This window comes from Ixodes scapularis, unplaced genomic scaffold, assembly GCF_016920785.2.
Source record: "Ixodes scapularis isolate PalLabHiFi unplaced genomic scaffold, ASM1692078v2 PGA_scaffold8__174_contigs__length_109621045, whole genome shotgun sequence".
Taxonomy (NCBI): domain Eukaryota; kingdom Metazoa; phylum Arthropoda; class Arachnida; order Ixodida; family Ixodidae; genus Ixodes; species Ixodes scapularis.
In genome coordinates, this window is record NW_024609883.1 from 72522918 (window position 1) to 72545590 (window position 22673).

At 43.3% G+C, this 22673-nt stretch overlaps 1 protein-coding gene across 1 annotated transcript in view; it reads right to left on the reverse strand.

Annotated features, from left to right (window-relative positions):
- LOC8042754 (sodium-dependent proline transporter) overlaps positions 1-22673 on the reverse strand; it is a 114348-nt gene that overhangs the window by 36580 nt on the left and 55095 nt on the right. Inside the window, exons 2-11 of the mRNA XM_040220619.3 lie at positions 18966-19115; positions 16259-16390; positions 14475-14650; positions 13245-13453; positions 9509-9641; positions 6967-7101; positions 5922-6025; positions 5266-5390; positions 4054-4166; positions 2995-3123 (exon numbers count right to left, since the gene is read on the reverse strand). Of these exons, the coding sequence (XP_040076553.1) occupies positions 2995-3123; positions 4054-4166; positions 5266-5390; positions 5922-6025; positions 6967-7101; positions 9509-9641; positions 13245-13453; positions 14475-14650; positions 16259-16390; positions 18966-19115 (1406 nt within the window). The remainder of the gene's footprint in view (positions 1-2994; positions 3124-4053; positions 4167-5265; positions 5391-5921; positions 6026-6966; positions 7102-9508; positions 9642-13244; positions 13454-14474; positions 14651-16258; positions 16391-18965; positions 19116-22673) is intronic.

Below are 22673 nucleotides of genomic sequence, written 5' to 3' on the forward strand. Positions count from 1 at the left end.
GAAAAGTGTACGCAACGTAATTAAATGCCGCTCTCTTAGGAAATGTTAAAATTATCATAACCCGATTATAAAAACAAAGCCTCACATTTTATTTTCGGAGCAATTCACAGAAGGCAAAAATCTTAGTACGTTAAGAAGTCTCTCTGCGAAATATAAAGGCGTCATAACGCAGTCAACAAATGTTCGCAATTGGCAAATGTTAACGAAAATTCACTTCTATTATACACTTTCTACAACCGTGAATTAGGGTGGGGAGTCGATTAAAATTTTTTGCCCGATTAATGTCCAGCTTTTAATTTATAAAATAATCGATTAATCGAAACTGTCAATTATCCTTTGACGACTTCGTTTACTATGTTATACACAACCCAAGGTACATTTCCTACTTATGATATGTAGTTCGGTGTGCAGTTGACAGCTCGATCTGAAAAGGTGTTCCCCAACTGTTGCTCCTCCTTCGAAGAAAGAAGTTCGTTCACATTCTCTGGCATGGAGGCAGTTCCTGTTGACTATCCTTACAGTGGTACTAAGACGAAGTAAAATAAAATTGCTTAAATTGGTCTTCTCTCGTATACAAATTAAAAAAACGACTAGTCGTTCAGAAAATTGATAGCGCTATTAATCGGAAGGTTAATCGATCAATCGCCCAGCACTATAATATTTACATCACTTATCCACGCAAAAATATACCTGCGCATGCTTATATTACGCGCAAATAAGCAAAACCCCCCAAAAAATTAGAATAAATACCATGGAAGCCAACTGTTTTAATAGGTAGAGTTCAATGGTAACCGGGACGACGTAACGGTGCTCGGGAAAAGGGCTCAAACGGCGTTGAATGATATTTCTAACCATTTATTTCTAACCAAATTAAAAGAAAAAATGAGACTCAAGTTTAATGTCTTCAGATATAAGAGTCCTAGCTGAGGTTTGAAAACTATTTATAAAGTGCGGATTTGCACAGCTAGATAATGCGACCACTTGTGTATCCGCTGCGACGGGACAATTTAACGAGAACCAAACATTTTATCACGGAGCGAACGAGCTTTTGTGCCTCCAAGCTGAACTGGAGACGGCCAGCTCGTCTAAAAAACGAGCCGCACCCCCCCCCCCCCCCCCCCCCTCCCCCGCCACCACCACCACCACTCGTTTACAATGGAAAATCCTGGGATAATCTTTTCGCCCGAAGCCTACCGCACCTCAAGCGTACGACGCCTCACGGCCTCCGAAGTAGAGAAGGAGAAGGTGGAGGGGGGAACTTCTCGACGGGGACGGACCCTGATTTACCTTCTTTAGCTAGCTGCTTGAGCTTTATCGCAGCATTAGGCGCCATCTATGTGCGGTTTCGGGAACTAAACTGAATGTCCCGCAATCTTGGACTTCGTCCTCTTTCTCAGCGTCGTGATACTGAGAGCCTGAAGTCTTTGTATTTTATGATTAATTCATCACGTTTTGCCTCTTTAGGTAACAACATAAAGTTTCTCGACCCAACTTCAACGAGGAGCCACCACGATTCAAATATTTTACCGTTTCATCCACGTACCGACATGCTTAGATAAAGCTTCTTCCTCACATCATTGAATGTTAGAATTTTGTTGCCAGGAAACGTCCCGTCACGACAACCAGACGGAATTCCGTGTGCCGTTGATAGTGGTTGATTGCGATGTCTTGAATGCCTCTCTCTATATGATCCCCGCTCCTGCTATAGCCCCAATGGGGCTGCAGTATGTAAAAATAAATAAATAAATAAATAAATAAGGTTATTAGGTCAGGTGGACCCAAAAGGAGCATTAAACTACCAGCTGCTCAAAATTAAAAAAAAAAAGTTGTAAGAGGTATGCGAATTGATTTTCGCACCGGTGTTGCGCTCTCAGGCAAAACCCTTGTGCAAAAACGGCTTCAGAGCACCTCTCAGGTGTTTTCTTTTTTTAACTCGTGAAATTTAACATTAATTAATTGTGGTGTGTGTTTGTTTAGAAAGTGAGTAATTAGGCTGCGCCAGTGAAGTTTGGTGTCTTCGCTGCGATGAGAAATTTAGCCAGTCTAGCGTTAGCGATCAGCATATCGAAGTCAGAAAACCAGTCAAAAGCTCGTAGCTTGACCTCTACCCCGGCTGCTCCAGGCAGAAGTTTCTATACGGTACTCTGCGAACCCCTGAGCTCCTAAGACAGGGCCTTTCTGCCAGGAAACCCGAGTCGCACGCGCCAGTAAGCCTTACATGCTTCCGATCGCTCTCGCCCGTAGACAAGAGGAAGCGAGGCGGAGATCCACCTGACGACGCCGAGCGAAACGCAGCACCGCTCTATAACAGCAAGCTTTATATAATCTGTAGTGTAACCTTCAAAGTTTTCATTAAATAAACAGTTTCATGTAACCGTATTCTTAATTGGTTCGCCCCAAACGCTAACACTAGTACCAGTGCCTGGGGTCTTTAACGTCCATCACGCAATAATGATACACGACCGCACGCCGGTACGATGCTCATCTAGTACGAAACGGTCAGGAATCGGGATTGAACCCAGAGAATAAACTGTCATAAGATGGTAAGCTGGGCGAGTTGGTACTGATTGAACATGACGAAAAAATATCGCACAAAAAGGCAAGGACAAGGACAGGAACGGAACACGGAACACAGACAAGCGCTAACTGTCGCGCAACTCAAATGTATTGTACGCTGAAAAGAAGAAAAACGAAAGGAGCATCCGGCTTGTTTCTTCTTTTCAACGTACGATACATTTGAGTTGTGAGTTAGCGCTTGTCTGTGTTATGTGTTCCATTCCTGTCCTTGTCCTCGACTTTTTATCCGCTATTTTCTTCATCATGTTGAACCCAGGTATCCCTGGGTTCTGCAGCGCGAGCTTTAGCTCCACGTGCATCGAACTGTGGCATGCTAACGCGCTGGCTAATCGCTCCCCCGAAAGTAAACTTGAAACATCCCTGTACATCAGCCCCCTCAGTAGAGGCTGAAGGGGTTTAGACGCTCGGGTGGCGTACCTGGGTTACACAGGAGAGGCCAATGAGGAAGCAACCAGAGCAGGCGACCAAGGCCATGATGGAGCGATGTCTCCGAAGCGATGGGAATGTGTCAGAGATCACGGTCAGCGTGGTCTGCAGCAGAGGAAACTGAGAAAAAAGCATCGACTGTTGAAATGAGGTGGATGATTGATGCAAAAAAACACAATCAATGTAAAAAAAAAGCTGTTTCCATTTTACAAAAAGTAATACTTGATCACATACTAAAAACATATACGTGCATGCCACATCGAAGACCTAAAATAAGATTTAAAAAAGATTAGGAGTGTAAACGATGCATTCGCGATGTGATTGAATCTAAAGAGTGTATTATTTTTTGGGCAGCAGCCCGCAACCGATGTAAGGTCCGCAGCGAAACATTTCAGTGGGGAAAAATTGATTTTTTAGCTAGTCGGTTTCTGTTGGATAGACCACAAGAAATTATCCTACGCAATATAGACTGACTAATGACGCTCTATCAGATCATAAAGAAGCTTGTATCCGACACAAGTCATCATTATCATACCGCTTACAAAATCAATCCTGCCTCGTCATAATGAACGATATAGGAAAACTTAAATTCTTTTTTTAGTGTTGTAGAGTTCGCATCGGTAGATAGCCCGTGAAATTTAAACTTTTAAACGTATAGTCCAAGGACAACAGTACGGAACATACAGTAACTAACTATTTAAAGGAAAGTCATCGAATAATCTCACACCGGCGGAACCTGTTGTGCCATTTATGACTTGCTGAAGTAACCCTTGGGAGGACCTTCATTAACATTAAAAACGAGCGTGTTGGTAAATATACTTAAACAACCGGAAAAAATAAACACGAAAACGGGGCGAAAACTGACGCATACAACTCGCAGGATGGGGAAAATTGAGAAAATATAAATGTCCATGAAATCGCGGAAGAATTTACAGCGTGGGCCCTTACACGAATACGGTAGCGGCAATTTAAGGAGCAGTGAACTGTGCCATTGAATGTGATCAATCAATAAATAAAAAAAAACTGAGGCACAAAACTCAGTAGGTATACCTCACTGTCAATACCCAGGAGGTACAGCATGATGAAAAATACGAAAGACCATAGTTGCGGACACCAGAAGGTCGTCAATGCCTCTGGGTAGATGACGAATGCTAGGCCTTGCCCTGTGGTGGAGACAATTGATTCACCGAGTTAAAATGGTTGTGTTGCGATGATTACTAGTGCATTGTTTTTTTTTTTTTTTTAATTTTTGAGGACAGGAGAAGGGCCATTAGTTCGTTGACTCAGCACGGTTGCGTCGTTATAGCTACAACTGTATTGTTCGAATATCCGGTCATGATTCGATCCAAGCATAGATGGATAGGATAGGCTGCACTATTGGTCCAGTAACATGTTTACCCAAAGCCTGATGCGGTTTTACTGCTTTACTACGTCAACATTAAGCGATCAAGAGAAAGGGAGCTAAACCTAATTAGAAAGGCAGCCGAAGTTTGGTTGGCCTGAAGAAACAGAATCTGCGAAACATTGGCTGTCACAAAAACCTTTTGAGGACGCCATCTTTTTCTCTAAGTTTCAGATATGACGCGTTTAGTCAACAGTAAGTGAGCGATTGCATCAGGGCTGTCCTACTCGAAATTATGTTACTCGCTCAGGCAATCTCGAAGAAGATCATTGTGAGGGTTAGGGTAAGCAAGCGCGCAACACTTCTTCTTGAGACTGTCTTAAATAAGACCGACTAATTTCACTGAGAATACGCCAGCATATAGCCTGTGACAGCTTAAGAACTCAAGGGTAGCTCCCCCACCTCTTCATAATTCAACGAAGCGAACGCTGGAAAAGAGGTTACCTCCTTTCCAGTGTTCGTTCTGCTCAAATAAAAGGAGGTGGGAGGAGCTTTTCTTGATCTCTTAACCGGTCACAGACTATGCGGAGAGCAAGTTCGTCTGCTTCTTTTGCAGGGGTTGTGGTGACGTCAAAACGCCGAGCTCCGATTGGCTCCGATTGGCTCGGATTGGCTCGGATTGAAAGATAGTGGGTAGACCTCAAGGCAGATTGTTTTGAGCTCTACCCACTAACCTTTAATCAGAGCCAATCAGAGCTCAAAGTTCTGACGTCGTCACAACCCCTCAAAAGAAGCAGACGAACTTGCGCTCCACATAGGTTTTCTTTGGGAAAGAAAAAAAAGTGTTAACCGCGCGCCGTTATCATCTTCCTTAGATCTCAATCCCCATCTAACACACCGTGTAATTGACCACAACTCACCCGCCTTGGCGACCTCCTCGATGGGTACGTTCAGTTCCAGTGACATATGGCCCAGCACGGCGAAGATGGCTATGCCCCCGAGAAGGCTGGTGATGAGGTCCGCTATTACCACGATGGATGCATCTCTGGAATGGTTCAGTGCGCCCGCGTGAGATCATATGCTTAGCAGACTTCTTAAGAGACAACAGACGGAAATTTAAGTTAGAGGCATAACATTCAAAGGGCCAGCGCTTGCAGCTTTTGAGTCCGTGGGCGGCGGGGTATCGGGTATCGTTATCGGAACGGTCTACTAAAACTCTCTAATGGTGTCCTGGTATCCTCCTTTTGTCTGTATTCGAGCGCTATATACTTTGTATCGTAAGCATGCATAGTATCACTTGACGGGACTTGGAGTCATGTCTTGACGTAATGTAACGTGACGCCGTGAAGTCACGGAGGACGTAAAATGCTATGCTTTTGGGGCGCCTTTAGAATAAACAAACACGGGCAATTTTTTTTTACCGATTAATTACCATGTCGATATAGAAAAAGACTGACGCATACATTTTCCGAAACGGCTCGACATTTTAAGCCGTTGGACAGCTGGCAAACTGAGATGAGTAGCGATGACAAATATACGACCATGAGGAGCCCCGGAACACAGTTAGGTAACTTACAGATGAATGGCGTGACGGAAGTTGTTGTAGCTTCCCGACATGATGAGCCCGCCCCAGGAGATTCCCAGAGAATAGAACACCTGCTCCGTTGCTCGACGCCATATCTGCAGGAACCACGTGAACACGCATGCAAAATGACGCACTCATTCATTGAATAACGGCGTCTACCACAATAGTGGTTAAATATACGTGGTCTGGTGCTTGAAACGCCATGAATATAATAATATTAGCTACAGACGTATGCAAGCAGCCACGCTCCAAAAGCTAGTCTGGCCACAGTGGATGGAAAATGCTTTATATTACTGCACATGACGACGCAAGGATCTACAGACTATATTTAATTACAAAGGTGAAGGGGAGCTTGAGATAAGAACAATATTTTTTTTAAAACTTTAAACACAATCTAAATTATATGTTAAGATATCGGCTATATAATATAGTTTTGCCCCGTTAAGTTTTATTAAATACATTGATGGTTAACCTTTAGAGGACTATTATCGGAGAAAACTGGCAAAACAGAGACAATTTTCAAAAATATTGTTCTATTTAACAATTAGTTCATTGCCATGAGCCACTGTTCAATCACGCTCATGAACGGTGTCTTAATATTGGCAGAAAAAAAACCAAAAAAACATAGCCGGACTTATTTTTATTTCCGACTTAGAAAAGCAGTAAAAACTTTTCCCATATTCATGCTGCTCACGTGAAAGCCAGTGCAGTAAAGTTCCCAATGAGCGTTATTAGAGCGCCGAGGATGTTTAGTAGGCGGGTGATATTCACTAGGAGGTCATTTTTATATTACGACACAATTCGCATCACCGCAGGTACCTGAGTACGAAAAGGCAAAACCCGCCTCGAATTGAACAATCTCGACTAGCCCCATAGTGAAAAATATAATTAGATGAATGTGTTCAAAAACATATGATGACATGTAAGACCATATACAAACTTAGACCCTTAATAACTTATATAAGGTCTTGTATATGTTTATTGGACGTATCAGATACAAAAGAAAATATCGGATATAAAATGAATGCATGCTTACATTGAGATCAGTGAGCCTGGTGAAGTCCGGGACGAGGAAGTAGGCGATGCCTTGCGCGGCTCCAGAGAGTGTGGCTCCTTTGACGAGGAGGATGAAGAGGACTACGTACGGGAATGTCGCAGTAAAGTAGACGACCTGTTCACAAAACAACCAACGGAAAAGAACCAAAGAAACGCCGTTAGCCGTGCCACTTTTCCGGTAGTGTCGGGAGCGGGGAAAAAAAGTTCGCAAAAGAGGGCAAGTTGGGTAGATGAGCATAAAGATAAGCAAGAGATAAGCCGCAGAGATAAGGAAAATACTTGCAAAAATGTATCACACTATAAACACAAAATACTTCGACAGTAATGTGTGTATATACTTATGCAATTTAACTTTTTCTAAAAGTATTTAAATACAAGATACGTGCAAAAACAACGTTTTTTATCACCTTGAAATACCTTTACAAATACATTTTGTTCCCGTAGTTTGACATCTAAGACCTAAATTTAACTCGGGGTAAAAGGAATGTGCCCAAAATAAAAAGTAGAGACGATAAGTAACCATTAGGAAGTGCACAAAAAGAAAGTTTCATCTTTAAAAATAAAAGGTAATTGGCATATATGACAAGCAGGTACAACACTTACCCTGCAAAGCGCAGCAAGTTTTATGTTTTTATAACACCCTGACGGGCAAAGAGTGCCCAAAATTGTATTTGATTGCGAAGAACAGTTGCATAAAATTGCATCTGGCCGGTATATTGGAGTGCAAGTATTCGAAACAGATTTTTTTTATTTAAATACAATTGACAAATACACGCTCTAACGTGTAGTTAAACATATTAGTCAGTCGGTAACTATAGTTTAATCAAACCGATTTCTTTGTTTGATACAATATTTAAAAAAAAAAGTTCATGCATCGTCACCTAACTGAGTTCTTTTTCGCAGCGCATGCGTATGCATCAACGCATCAACATGACTTGATGCCCAATCGTTTTGTAGAAATAAACTTGGTAACATTTCCAGAATTCCTGTGTTCGAACCTAGGGTCAAAACAAGTTGAAGTCATATACTTTGATTTATTTTTTTAAAAAGTGTTTGACCTAATCAGCTGCCCTTTGCTGATTAAACAAATTTTCTATGTGTGGTGTCTCTCTGCCGCTTTGTGATTGGGTTGAAAACTACCTGTATGGTCGATGGAATTCTATTCCATACGGTGGTGTCAAGTAGACGCTGTACTGTTTTACATATGGCGTTCCGCAGGGTTCTAACCTAGCGACTCTGCTTTTCAACATATTCGGGAACGACACTAGTACATGCATTTATCACTCGGAGATTTTACGATTCGCAGATGATGTTAAGCTCTCTCGAGCTATTGTTGATTTTTCAAACAATAACTTGAACCCGACCACTGAGACGCTCCAAATAACTGCGTGATGGGGCGCGTCTCCGTAATACGGGATCTGGGCGTATTTATGGATAGTGAATTGTAATTTTCTGGAGATGTTGCATGCTTAAACAATGCATGTTACCGCACTTTGGACGCAATCATTCGAAGGACTCGACATTTTAACAGCTTTTCGTGCTTTTTTAACTGTATAGATCGATAATCTGGTCGAAGTTGGACATCTCCAGTACTATATGGAACACCCCTAACAAGACGAACACACATGAGCTTTAATATACGCAAAAAAAATTGGTTCGCGTTTCATTATGGCCCTTATTTTCACAGGCGGATTAAGTTCCGCCATGAGCGGCTGCTAGATAGAGATTTTAGACCTTCACTAGATCTCTGAAAGGAGGATGACACGTGATTTGTTATTTTATTATAAATGTCTCCGCGGTTCTACTAACTGCCCTAAACAAATTTCGTGTTTTTTTTTTATCGCTGTACCTGATAGGTACCTTCACTCCCATCGTGTAAAAGGTTGCTCAGAGCCAAAGAGCATGTGACCCCTTGAACGCATTTAAAATAATTTTAATCGGTACAAAGCAGTAGGCTCCTTTGGGGTAGACATTTTTACACGTGAAAATTTTGGTCTGCGATTACTCCTCCAATTCTCGAGTAAATCGATTTTGTTTTGTGCATTTGAAATTTTTAGTTAGTATTGGTGTTTAAGTGCCTTTATATTTTTTTACAATATTAGGAATCATCATTCTTTGGTGTTCTCTATTCACATCCGATGTCTTCTTTTTTAGTTTAATTTTTCTCTTAGGCCACCTTCCTTTCTCGCAACATATTTTGTGTAATACCAACCGTGCGTGCTTTTTTATATTTGTTATTTGCGTTATAATGCATATTCCTCACAAAAGGTTCACCCTTCTGTACGCCTATGAGCTGTTTAAAGTTCCATAAATAAAAAAAAAAGAATAAAAAATAGAAAATACCCAAAAAGTATTTTGAATAGGTAGTTAAAGTCCTTCTATATACAAAATATTGCCCATCCCTTTTTGACCATAAACATATGGCTATATATGACTTTACTTGCCCCGTTCTTGATATGGCCATATATGGCATTTCTGTACGGTTCAGAATGTCGTGATGAGAACGTCTGAGCGAGTCTTACCTTCCCCGATGAGGACACGCCTCGTATCAGGCAGAGGAACACGATCGCCCAGCTGACGAAGAGGCAGAGGCAGAGGTCCCACTTGATGCTCCCCACCTCTTCAATGTTCGGCGACAAGTCTAGGACATATTTCCTGCAAAGGGAATGGGTTTCACTGTAAAGCGAGTCTTGCACTTCTCAATACATCGGGAAATCTATGATCGCTGCCCGATTTAGAGCTAGCCTGACTGGCAATATATGAATGTCAAAATACGCTGGCTCATCAATAACGCTGTTTAAAGGTTGGACCTTTTTTTTTCGCGGTGCTGACTATCTAGAGGCACAAACTATTTGTTTCTTCAAGATCGTTCTCAGGATGAGACGTGTCGGGTTTGTGAGTGGAATGTTAATGGTGATTTCTGTATGATACGAGTTTTCTATGCGCTAATAAAGCAGACATTTGTCAAAGTGTGCTGTTTAGGATAATAAGTTTTCGTTCGATTTATGCACTTAGTATGGACGATGCACTGGTTGCAGATTATGCGCACAGCGCGGACTATACAAGGAATTTTGTTTTTCAACCGAAATTTGATTAGGCAGATTATACACCGGGCCCGAACTATAGTCCGGCAAATAGGGTACATACAAGCCAAACGTCTACTAATGGAACTTCCATACGACAGATTCCAATTTCGCCTACAGCAATGCAGCATCTATGCAGTCATATTTGAGTTCCAGGTTGCATAGCCGCATAAAACAATGCAGTCTTAATAGTAACATTGACATGCTGCCGGCATTATTATACAGGGTGTTTTTTTAAGCTTAACAGATTTGTTTAAAAAAAGCCGTGAAAGTTACACTTATGCCGCTTGTGGAGGTGAGTTATACGACCAGGGGGACATAAAGTATAGGGGGCTAATCGTAACCATCAGTCGGCTAATTAAGAAAATCTGTTCATTAACTTTTTTCATAATGAAAATAGACATGTTTCCAATTAGAAACTTGCTGAGCGTCGTCGAAATCCACTAAATCAGTAATTTTCACAAATATTTTGAGCGCGTGAGAAGCGTAGTAGTGTACTAAAGTTACCACTCGCGGAGCAAGTACAAGGCTGGGGCTAGATAAGAGACTGGAAAATCGCGCGGGCGCTTTACCGCAACCGCTAGCCTTGTACCTCCACGAGTGGTAACTTTAGTGCACTCCTACGCTTCTCACGCGCTGAGAGTCTTTATGAATATGACTGATTTAGTGGTTTTCGATGACGCTCGGAAAGTTTCTAATTGGAACCATAGTCTATTTTCATTAACTAAAAAAGCTAATTAACAAATTTTAATTAATTTGCCGACTGATCGCTAAGATTAGCCACCTATACTATGTCCCCCTGGCCGTATAACTCCCATGTACAAACCGCATACGTGTAACTTTCAAGTCATTTTTAAACACATCTGTGAATTAAAAAAAAGACACGGTATAATGTAATACAATAAGCAGAAATATCCCGTCGTTATTTGCTTATTTATGACAAAACACGCGCCAGATGCTACGACTTATTGTTTATAAAGTTTTAAGTGTCTGATCTGTTCCACACATTTTTGTTTCTGGTTTCCATCGTAGAGTGCAGAAGTGTAACTTCACATTACGAAATCGCAGCTTGTCGGCAAGCCCTGTCTCTGTTGTAAATATCAACTAAACAAAACATAACCCGGCAATGGCCTCTTCATCACCAAATTGACTGAACATTCTCACTTTAGATGCCGTGCATTTTTTTAAATTATGGTTGATGATTTTATAGTAAAGGCCCGTTCACACACTTGCAACAGAGTACGACCGAGAGAGACGAGATCTGTTGAAACCTCTTAAAATTTCTTAGGACGAGAGAACACACTGCCACGCTGGCGCCATCTATGCGGTGACCCTGGAACTGAATTTCACAAGAGCGAAGGTTTTGCGGAATTTCCGAGGTCAAAAGTGCGTAATACCTATGAGAAAGTCTCGTTTATAACGTTGGCAAAAGTTTTTTGAGCCAAGAACGAAAGGATAATGCGCGAGAGAAATAGAAAATATGCCAGACCGCCAAGTTTACACTGCTATCCAATACGTGGCGCCAGTGTGTCTTCTCGTCGTAAGAGATTTTAAAAGGTTCCAGGGCACTCGGCTCGAAGAGGTCACAAGTGTGTGAACGGGCCTTAACCCAATACCTCAATCCTCAAGCGTATATTGGAAGCATGCGACAAGACATTGGCGCCACGGTGTGGCTCCTTGAAGAAACATTTCGCGTAGACATCGTGTGTAGCATTCGACTTCAGTAGAGAGTTTTAGGGAACCGTTTTTGCACACCCGATAGGGTATAATGGGCCATCCAGCTCGAAATGCGCATGTGCGACTCTTCTGCGGCAGCGCATGCGCAGTTCGTACCGGAGGGCCCATCGCACCGCATCGGCTGTGCAAAAAGGGTTTCCTAAAACTATCTGGTTTCCGAGGAATGTCAGCTTATCTGAGCGCAGCCTTATACAAAACGTTCGAAGCAACAATTCGCCCTATTTTTTTTTTACGCGAGATCTGGGAGTTGAGCACATAGATCCCCTTCATGCGCTGGAGAAAACAACGCTGAGATCATCTCAATCCCAGCACTTCTACTTGATCCGCCAGCGAGAGAAGAGCAATCTGATTATACTTTGATCGAAAAACACTCATCGCGTAAATTTTCTCAATTTCTCGTTCTGGTGAATGACGTTCCGTAGTGATTTCCGGAACGTCAAACACACAAGTCGTTCGTAGAGGCATAGACCAGCACAGATAAACCAAAAAGCATTGCGGCGTGTTGCCGTCGTTGCCAATTAAAACTGTGCAGGACACGATTGAACCCAAACTCCGAGCCACTCCTGCGGATCGAATGACGTGGAAACAGATACAACGCTGGACGTGGGTAAGGTTTTTCAAATTCCAAGGTGCGAAACCTTTACTCCGTAGTCAGATCGAAAAACACGGCCATAGGAATTTGCAGACGTCGCCAACACGCAGCAGGTATATTAGAAGAGTTTGGAACGGGTATAGCGTTTCACTATGCGAAGTGACGCGGACTTTGGTGGCGTTGCCAACCAACTGCCAGGGTGGAGCGGTGGGCACACTTTATGTGTCGCACGCTTTCAATAAGCATTCATGAAGTTATTTCATGGTTCCTTTAAAAGCCGCCATCTATTGGATGGGAGAAGTATTTGAGATACATTACATAAACATATTCTTGACTATAAAGCTTCTTAAAAAAAAGAATCAATAAAGTAAAAACTGTGACCCAAGACGACCTCAACCATTCCCCAGTGAGTATATACGCCCCGAACTTCTGGGTATACTCCCTGGGGAAGAGTAGGGATCATCTCGGGACACATTGTTCAAAGATATGGCGGCCCGGAAGTTACCCAGTTAAAAATTCCCATTAAATCCAATTGGAATTCCAACTGGTTTTAACTGGAACCAATTGGTTTTAGTGGGTTCCAGCTGGAACCGCACTGGCCAATGGGTCTCACCAATTGGAATTATTTTTTCAGTTGGAACCTGAATGGGTTCCCAATGGTTCCCATTGGTTCCCGTTGGTTCCCATTGGCAGTGACCAATTGGTTGTCCAAAAACCCAATTGGTACCAATAAGTCACCAATTGGTACCAATAAGAAAATTCCAATTGGAACTTAATAGGAATTTTCAACTGGGTATGCACGAATAATTATTAGCAATACAGCGGGGGACGCGCTCGTGAACTCACTCCCAAAACTGTTCGGCGGCTGTCTGCGTGGCGTTGGTGCAGTTGGCGGCGAGGCTTTGGAATGCTTCTGTGGGAACGCTGAAGTTGGCCCCGTGGACTAGGGACGTGAGCCATTGGCGGTCAGCCGAGAATGCCGCGTCCGCGCCGCCGGCCGTCTGGTTCTCTCCGTACGTTTTCCAGAGGACGTCCGGCACGTCCTTGCAGCGAACCTGCGTTAGGGACATCAAGGTAGCCTGATACCCTGTCTATTTCTCAGAAGTATATACTTGAAGATTGCCGCGTTTGCGAACGGACTTGGCAATGCACGCGGATGCCACGCGGAGGAAAGGGGTGCCAACCCCGCTGGGCCCAGTCCTTCCTTCTATCAATTTTCGCTGGTCTGGAACTTTCCGGTTCGTTCTCGGCTGTCGGCGTGTGTTCGGGAAACATCGCCCTCCCGTCGCAGACGCAAGATGCTGGTACCACCTTTCTGTTTTCGTTCGTAGGCCCAAGTTCGCCTTATTAAACCCGCAGAATGTGTTGTGAATGAGCTGGCCCCATACACTGTGTGCTTGTGACGTACGTTGATGTAACGACGTCACGTGACGCCACAAGATAGCGCGACATGCATGTCGGTCAAGCGTGTCGCTTTTCACACGCAACTCAAGAATATAGAGCGTTTTACAATAGGGGGCCTCGACGCTTTGAATAAGTGCGCTCTGGACATGCGCACAACTTCTGGGCTTGTGCAGCCAGTGGTGCACCAAACTGCTTGCGGGACTCAAGGCGTTGGTCCCTGTATTCTAAAACTCGCTATTCTGTGAAAAAAAAAAAAAAAAAAAATGACGCAGGGAATTAACACGACCACGTTTTATTTTGTCACGCTGATTCTAAAGTCATTTCAGCATCTATAGTAGCCTTCGAGATTAATGGTCTTATTGCGAGATATACCAAGATAATGTAGAACATTACCGGTACCATATACCAGCATTGAGAAAACGTGAGTGTGTTGTTTGTTTGTTTTTTATTGGAGAAAATGCATCTTCATACCAACTAAATGAAAACATGTCTTCCGCATGTCATCTAGATAGATAAGAAGCAGAATCTAAAGGTCCCATTCCCTCTTTTGTAATGGGACGAAGTCATCTATTTGTTCGATTGACGTTGAAGAAATTGGACAGACATCGCCAACGCTACATGTAGTATTGTTCAGTTAGACAAGGGACGGCGGGAAAACGAGTATAAACTCACGAGATCGCTGGAGCGAACGTAGCAGGTCTCCTTGTCGGCGCCCCACCACTCGTAGCAGTCGCTCCACGGGAGCACCGAGCGGAAAGATTGGGCGAGGTAGAAGAGCGTGTAGCAGAGAATCACGTTGTAGTAGATGGCCACGAGCAGAGACATCACCACCATTGCGATGCCCACCCCTGAAGGAAACGAAAGCGCGTGAGCCCTTCGAGCAAACTGCTACTTGGACGTGCAAACAAATGCTCGTTGTACAGTCTTCAACAATATGAAGGACCCACTGACGAAGCAGTTTCAGGCGGCTATGCTGGATTCGCCTCGGCCAGGTTCACATTTCTTCGGATGAAGAGATAAGTATTTGTTCTAGTCTCCCTCCAAAGATAATGCTTTTCTGGCCGAAGTGTGCTTCACGAACATTACCTATATAGTCTGCGGCAGGTGAAGAGTGCTGGAGCTCCTCCCGTAAAGCCCTCTACTCTTTGTAGCACAGGGAGCGCTGTGAAAGAGGCGAGTCCCTCCTCCCTCCTCGCTTTTTCTCCAGTCTTCAATCTGCTAAAGTTGAGAAACAGGAGAGCTTTGCGGAAGGAACTTTTCCTGCACTCCTAACCTGCCACCAACTACAAAATAAGCAATAACGCAGGAATGGGGCCCTGACGCTCAGCGTCCTTCGACGCGTTGACTGGACACGAGGTCCCGTCGAACTCCAACGCAGCACTCGCGTCTATTCTGTGTCTGCACTTGAACCCACTGCGTCGAAATACTAGAGCGTACGGGCTTTGATTATTTTAGGTTGTGTATAGGCTCAGTACCCACTCCATAAACTGCCCCAACAAATGGGTCTGTCATACTGTGGGCGGCTGTACGCGGAATGCGTCCTTGGTCGGCGGATGCTTGTCTCTCGCTGTATTTTACGCATCATGCCCAAGAAATATTTACGTATGCCGTCTTACACTACGGGATTTGGATTTAGGTGCTAGTTTCCATGTCGGCACCGGTCGCAGATTTATGAAAATTTGTTTAAGATTACATTGTGGTCAAAGCGCGAAGGTCAGGGGTGACTTCGGGCGGTGAACGTAAGTTTTGTCTTCACACACTCGCGTGCTGCTGAGAACCAATATGGTACGAGCCCAAGAACGTATTCTTCGTTGAAATGGAGAGCAACACCCATCGAGTTGAAGGCATTGAATCTGTGAACACCTTTTATGTGGACTGCACTGACCACGACACGCAGAAAACTGACAGTTACAAAAAAGGTTTAGGTTACTGTTTTTTGTTTTTTTTTATTATTTAGTAGAATGGTCTGCTTTAGGTACGCTGACCCCTCCATAGTGCCTGCCATCTCCACATTTTTTGGCATCCTTTTCTTTTTTCGCATTTTCCTACACTAAGGTAGCAATTTGGGCCAGTTGGTTCATGATCACTTAAAGAAGCGGAAAAAAAATAGAAGGACGAGAAAGTAAACAGACTAGAGCGCTCTTGTCTGTCTACTTCCTCGTCCTTGTATTTTTTGCGCTTCTTTAAGTGATTTTCCTCCACCTGTATTGTCCTTAACCCAAAGACAAGACATGTGAGGTCTTTCTTTGTGAAGGACAGGTCTACTCCCTAACCCAGGGAAAGACAATGTTTCATACCTAGGGACTAGACAACCTAACATAGCTCCTGCTCTCGACGACACAGACCACAACTATTAACCCCTTTCTGCATGAAAGAATACGGCGTCCAGAGATATTTTCTTGTAGCGGTGCGTAACCTCACGTTTGAGTAGATTTTGAAAAGCAACGGATACTCGCCTCTTGCGACTGGAAGGCACTTCCAGACAGCAATTGGTCCAAGACTGGAAAATTGGCCTAGGGCTAGTTCCATGCTGAATAGAGGAATCGCTACCAGTACCATGACGATGAGGTATGCGGCGAAGAATGCCCCTGTAAAAAATGTTGACATAACAAGAACAAGAAAGCTGTGAGTTTTGATGCGCAGAGACCCAATTAAAGACTTCGCTGGGGTTTCATGACGACCCATTTTTTAATGTGTGGCTTCCAGTTTGCTTTCTTTAAAACAACCTTTGCATCTTCAAGTCGAATTCCTTTGATATTCTCCGAAAGCAAGTTTGCTCCGTGCGCAAACTTGCTTTCGCAGCAATTTCGCCTCCAATTTGAATTGCTAAAAAAAAAAAAAAACGTACAAGATAATGACATAAAACAATTGTATCAGTTCATAGCTATACTCCATAAGCTATTTAGTGTATAAGCTTAATTTGTCTTTGTACTCGTTACGAAAAATTATATCTAAATCTAAACGTTTTAAAATACAAAAAATTCTGAGATATTTCAAATAATTTTTTTTTTATAATTTTGTTATATATATATATATATATATATTACTTTTCTTTACTTGATGGCCCAGAAGGTATAAAAATACTGGATATACGTCTCGTGTCTTGGGCCTTCCCGAGCTTGAAACATAATGTCTGGCTCGCCCCGCTTTCATACTGCAATGCTAACTGTCAACATACTGCAGTCACAACTGTCAACATGAATGGTTTATTTTAGACCTCCGTAACGTCTGTCAGATGTTCGAGGAATTGCTACGAGCATATATAACAGGAAAACACTCACGGTAAAGTACCTTCGAAAAACATCCATTATTACTAAGACCGCCAGCAACATTGCGGTGAAGTCAGCATAGTTAAACCAAGGATTGAGAAACAATACTAAAATTGGCTTATTTAACTGACTGTGCTTAAAATACAACACAAATATCACACTCAAAACCTTTATTCAGTATTTCTTTACTTTATGGGTTATCAAGTAAAAACAAGTTAAAAATAACAAAACAAAATTTTTTTTTTCAGAAAATTGATTTGAAATGTTAGAACATTTCGATAAAAAAAAGAGGTATACATTTTTTTTTGGTAAAGAGTACAAAGACAAAATTTATACCACCAGATAGCTTATGATTATAGATAAACACTGAAACTTGTTTTGTGTAATTATCGTGTACGGTTCGTTTACTTAATCAATTCAAATTGGAGGCAAAATTGCTCCAGGTAGCAAGTTTGCCATTTTGTACGAAAATAACTATTAAACCTAAAAATCACTGTTTCGTTTATGTAAATTATTCAGAACGTTCCCTGCATCGTAAAAATATGCTAGCCGTTTCAGTAAAGCCAACTGTCTTAAAACAATGCACAAAATTGAGAGAGAGAAAAAAAAATGAGATTAACGCTTTCCACAGATTTTACCTTCTGGCTGTTAGGATCTAATTTCTGCGAAACACTTTCATTCTATTTTTTTAAAATTCACTTTTGTTTAAGGGGGGGGGGGGGGGGGGGATAAACCTACCACATATAATTTTGTCCAAAAAAATCTGAACCCCCTCCCCCTCCCCCCTTTTTTCCCCCGACAACGTTTGTCGAATTCAAATGAAACCACCCATCGAAATAAATCATAGGCATGGCAAAGATACATAAAGACATCAAGCAGTAAATTCCTAACTGAAAGAAAAAAAGTCTGGAAGCCGGCGGCTTTAATTCAACTTTGATAAACAAGTAGAAAACATTTCTGCCTCAAGTAGTCAGAATTGCCTTAACCGTGGCTTCCCTCCAAAACAACTAAAATGCGCTCTAAAAAAAAAAAAAAAAAAAGGACGGAATAAAGACATTTTCCACAGGGGTGCCACCATCTTGAATTGTCGTCACTTCCCTTATGGGCGACGACAAAATAATACAACGTTTCAACCTGTAACTAGCAAAAAAATAGAGGGGAGCCAAAACGAGAATGTGTGACGGTTAGGCTTATATCCTAAACGCCTTCTATTGGCGTGGCGACGGCAAAACGATGTTTTCGCCCATACTGGAAGTGACGACAATTCAAGATGGCGGCGCCCTTGTGCAAAAGGTTGCGTCTTTCAAGACATGGTCACACCGCTAAGTACATCATAATAAATACAGTCTACAGACACTAGATTGAAACGCCTTTCTTCCTCGTACTGAGGGCCCTGCCACATTAGTCATACAAGAACTGTCTGCACAGGCGTTCGAAGCCACACTTGTGTACGAATCAAACACGTCCGAACATCCCCGAGTCGTGTGCGCAAAAAACTATGTCATCGTGCCTGCGGAGAACACCACATATTTTGTATGCCTAGACAACAATATATAAAAAAAAACAGACTACCCAGCTTTTTTTTTTTATGTACCAACAAATTTTTGAACACGTTATGGCCTCGGGGAGGGCTAGAGCGAAAGGTTTAGATTCCAAAATACACACGCGGTTTGAGAGGTCGAGGCTTAACGAAGGTTAAGAAAAAAACTGTCAAACCGAAAAAAAAAATTAACTGTTGTTTTTTATATTGCTGCCGATAATACGAGTGGTAGAACTGCGGCTTAAAAGATGATGCTCTTTCAAATCGGGTAATTAACATTATTTTTTTACGCCTTAGTTGGTTTTTTTTTTCGGCAAAGTGTTTTGCGAGTTCCATGCTGGACGTTGTACGCACCCCCTCCGTTTTGGTAGACCAGGATGGGAAACCTCCATATGTCCCCGATGCCCACGGCGAAGCCGATGCAGTACAGGAGCGACTCGATCCTGCTGGCGAATTTCCCGCGCTGATCTTCTTTCTCGGATCCCTGAGCCGGAGCAGAAGCATCTACAAACAAAGAAAGCAAAAAAGGCTAAAGCTTACTCAACGTGCTGGGGAAAAAAACAAAAACAAAACATGGATAGTCGTTGGTTAAGCCTCTTTCACACACTTGCGACTACTTGCGACCGAGTGACGCCTTACAACCTCCTGTGATCTCTTACGACGAGAAGAAACACAGGCGCCAGCTATCGGGTAGAAGTGCGAACACTTGTAGTTTCCGTATATTTTCTATTTTCTTCGCGCATTATTCTTTTACCATTGGCTCGAAAAAACTTTTTGACAATGCTATGGATGATCATTTCTCATAGAAGCACGCATTTTCGATCTCGCAAAAATTGTTGTTTTGTGTATTTTAGGGTGGAGTCAGGAGATATTTTGGTGGGACCATTGTCGCACGCCAAAACTGACGTGACGGTCCTTCATGATGGTCCCTCGTGACGGTTCTTCGTGACGGTTTTCTCCCGAAAATCGGGTGACAAAACAAATTCTGCGTTAAACAAAAAAAAAACAAAAAAAACAAAACGTATTCTACAAGAAATCAATGATGTGGAGAGCTTGGAATCCTTCAGAGCGGCAGCGGCTACTCTAGAAGCACCGCAATGACGGGAAAAACCCAACTCTACGTCCGAGGCTCTGCACCCGGCCTGTGCTTTGGCTTTTCCGAGCCCAGTTCGTGGCTATATGACGAATCTTGGCGGCATTTGATGGAAACCACATTACAAGGCCACTAGCTCTCGGCTGCGAGTTAAAGAGCGTGAACAGTGCTCGTGTTTCTATATATCTTTTACCGTGACTGCCACTGCGAGGAGAGAAAACCTAATGTAAGTTTCGTAGGCCATAGACGTCAAGGATTAGTTCCAAGCGATGCTATACTGAAAAAAACAAAAAAAAAAAAAAACAACGCAAAGTCGTTCAAGATTTTTGATATTTTTTTAAAGAATGTAAGAGTTACAGGTATTGCACGGCCATTTCCTCTTAGGAAATAGCTACTAAAATATAAACTAATTGCAGAATAAGTGAACTACTTTTAATTTGCTTCTCGGCGTGAGCGAGTTCTTGCTTCGTGTGCGGCCAAGTAAAGGCTTGTTCGCACATTTGCGTTTGCGTACGACCGAGTTCTAGTGATCTCTCGTGACAAGAGAACACACTGGCACGCTCGCGCCACCTGCATTTGCAGAACTGCATTTAGCCAGAGTGACAGTTTGGCAGTAATTTGGGACATCAAATGTATTATCGCGAACAATACGAGCTGAAAGAGTCCTTCACGTTTCGTGTCTGCCGGTTCTTCAGAGGGCTGTGTTCTCAAGTAGAAATTAAGTGCAAGGTTCGCAAAAAGATGCAAAAAAAAAAAGTCGGATTGGGTGTTTTTGTTATTAATTATTCGCGGGGGTATGTTCTCTTTATAAGAAATGGTCGTTTATATAACATGGCGAAAAGTTTTGCAAGTTCTGGATGAAAGAACGGTACGCCAAAAAGATATAAAATATGATAAAATAAAAGTGTATTAGGGCTACTCGACTGATAGCGCCAGCATCTTCTCTTTTCATAAGCGAGCACCAGGCTAGCAGCACAACGCACTCAATCACAATCAACCGCGTGTGTGTGAGCCAGTATTTAATACGTCTTGAACTTGTCTCTTTTTCGGCAGTGGAAGGAACACAGCGGGGTCCCCCAAGTGTGCTGCGGGGGGGGGCTCTTTTTTGGGAGCACTGCCTCTGATGTTTGATAAGAGAACGCGCGAGAAGGGTCTTGCGTGCGCTAACAGTCGCTTTCATCTTCGCGCGTCGCGTCTCGGCGAGCAAACGGCGCGAAATCGCCGATAAGCCGACGTGTGAAGAAAGACGGCTCCGGAGAGCAAACACCCCGAAAGTCGTCTGCAGCTTCGCTATACTGAGAAACAGCGAGACGCGACGCCAAACGTCCAAACGAACAGATAATGCTGCTCAAATAAGATCGACCGCTTCTTCCGTTCGTTTTGTGTTAAGAACATTAGTCGGTGACTATACATATGGCTTGCACTGACGTCCCATCAGACGCCATTGTGGTGACCATGCTGCTGAGCGCGTACCTTTGGCAGCGTACATCTCGTAGTACCAAATTTGTTGTTCCGACCAGAAACAAGTATTTGAATGACCGCCAACATGGTGCGACGAAGTCACACGTGTGCAAGCCACATATAGCTGTGCGAAAGAGGAAAATATTGTCACGTTCACGGGAAAGCCTCCCCTTATACTCGAAGAGGACTCAAAACTTTATATTTTGATGAATACTGATCGCACTAAACATAGCAATACACTTCTACGCGAGAAGCTTACGTAGAAGTGTATAGTGATGTTTGTTGTTGTAAGGTTTCTTGTCTGTGCTCAAGTTCCGCTTAGGTCCGCCGCAACATGCCAGGGGAGAAGCCAGGTTTCACCGACATCTTCCACAATCCAGGCACGGCGCTTCCGAGAATCTCGCACTTCACAGTCCCAGACGGCTCAAGAAACGAGAGGCGGGGACTCTCATGTTCACCCTTCCCGATTGGTTCTTGGGCGGTCCTATCGGCCAATGCCGCACTCTGATTGGCTGCAGAGTGATAATGATATGCTCGGAACTCACCATGCCCTATACATTACGAATGCCCACAGTCTACACATTAGAGAGTTTGAGGGAACCTCTTTTGCACATACGGTATACGGTACGGTGGGTTCTCCGGTTCGAACTGCGCATGTGCCAGTATTCTGCTCTAGCGCATGCGCAGTTCGTACCGGAGGGTCCATGTGCCGTATCGGATGTGCCAATACGGTTCCCTAAAACTCTGTAGTATGTCCTTCGCGCGAGGCTAAAAGAAAAAAAAAAAAGAAAAAAAAGAAACAAGTATTAGTATTCCGTATAAAAGTAAACGCAAGCGCTGTGTGTTCGCGTTAGCGTTGCGTGCTCCATGTTGCGCGTGCGTGTCGTAGTCGTGCGCCAATCCAAGACCGCGGTTTGGGCTTCGCGCACGCCCAGTGTGGAACGCGCAACGTTAACAGAAACGCACCGTGCTTGCGTTCGCTCGTGTACGCGATACTGAAACTCACTATTAATAATAATCAAGATGCACGATGTCGGGAAAGCGCGGAGAACAGTTCGTCCGTCCGTACCCGTCCTATCCCGCGGCCTGGTTATAATACGCTGTTGTTAGGCAAGGGTTGAATCCGCGTTGCGTCTGGTTCTACTTTCTGATAAACACGACGAAACTCTTTTTCTTTTTGATTTTTCTTCGTAAACGTGAGGTATTGATGGTTCGTTCCGCAGCGACAAGTTCAAAGAATAGAATGTCTCCAGATGCGAAGGAAAGATACACACAGCCAGGCACGCAGTCAGGATTTTGTTTCGGGGGGCGGGGGGGGGGGGGGGGGGGGGGGGGCAAGCCTCATGCCCCCCCCCCCTCCCCCTGGCTACGTGCCTGCACACAGCATAATCCAATCTAAACCTTTTCCTTCTCCTCAGTCTAGGGTTTATAGATGCTTTTTTTTTTAATCTAACAAAAAATCGGGAAAAAGGAATTGACTCATAAGAAGCGTTTTTAAGGGAACATGT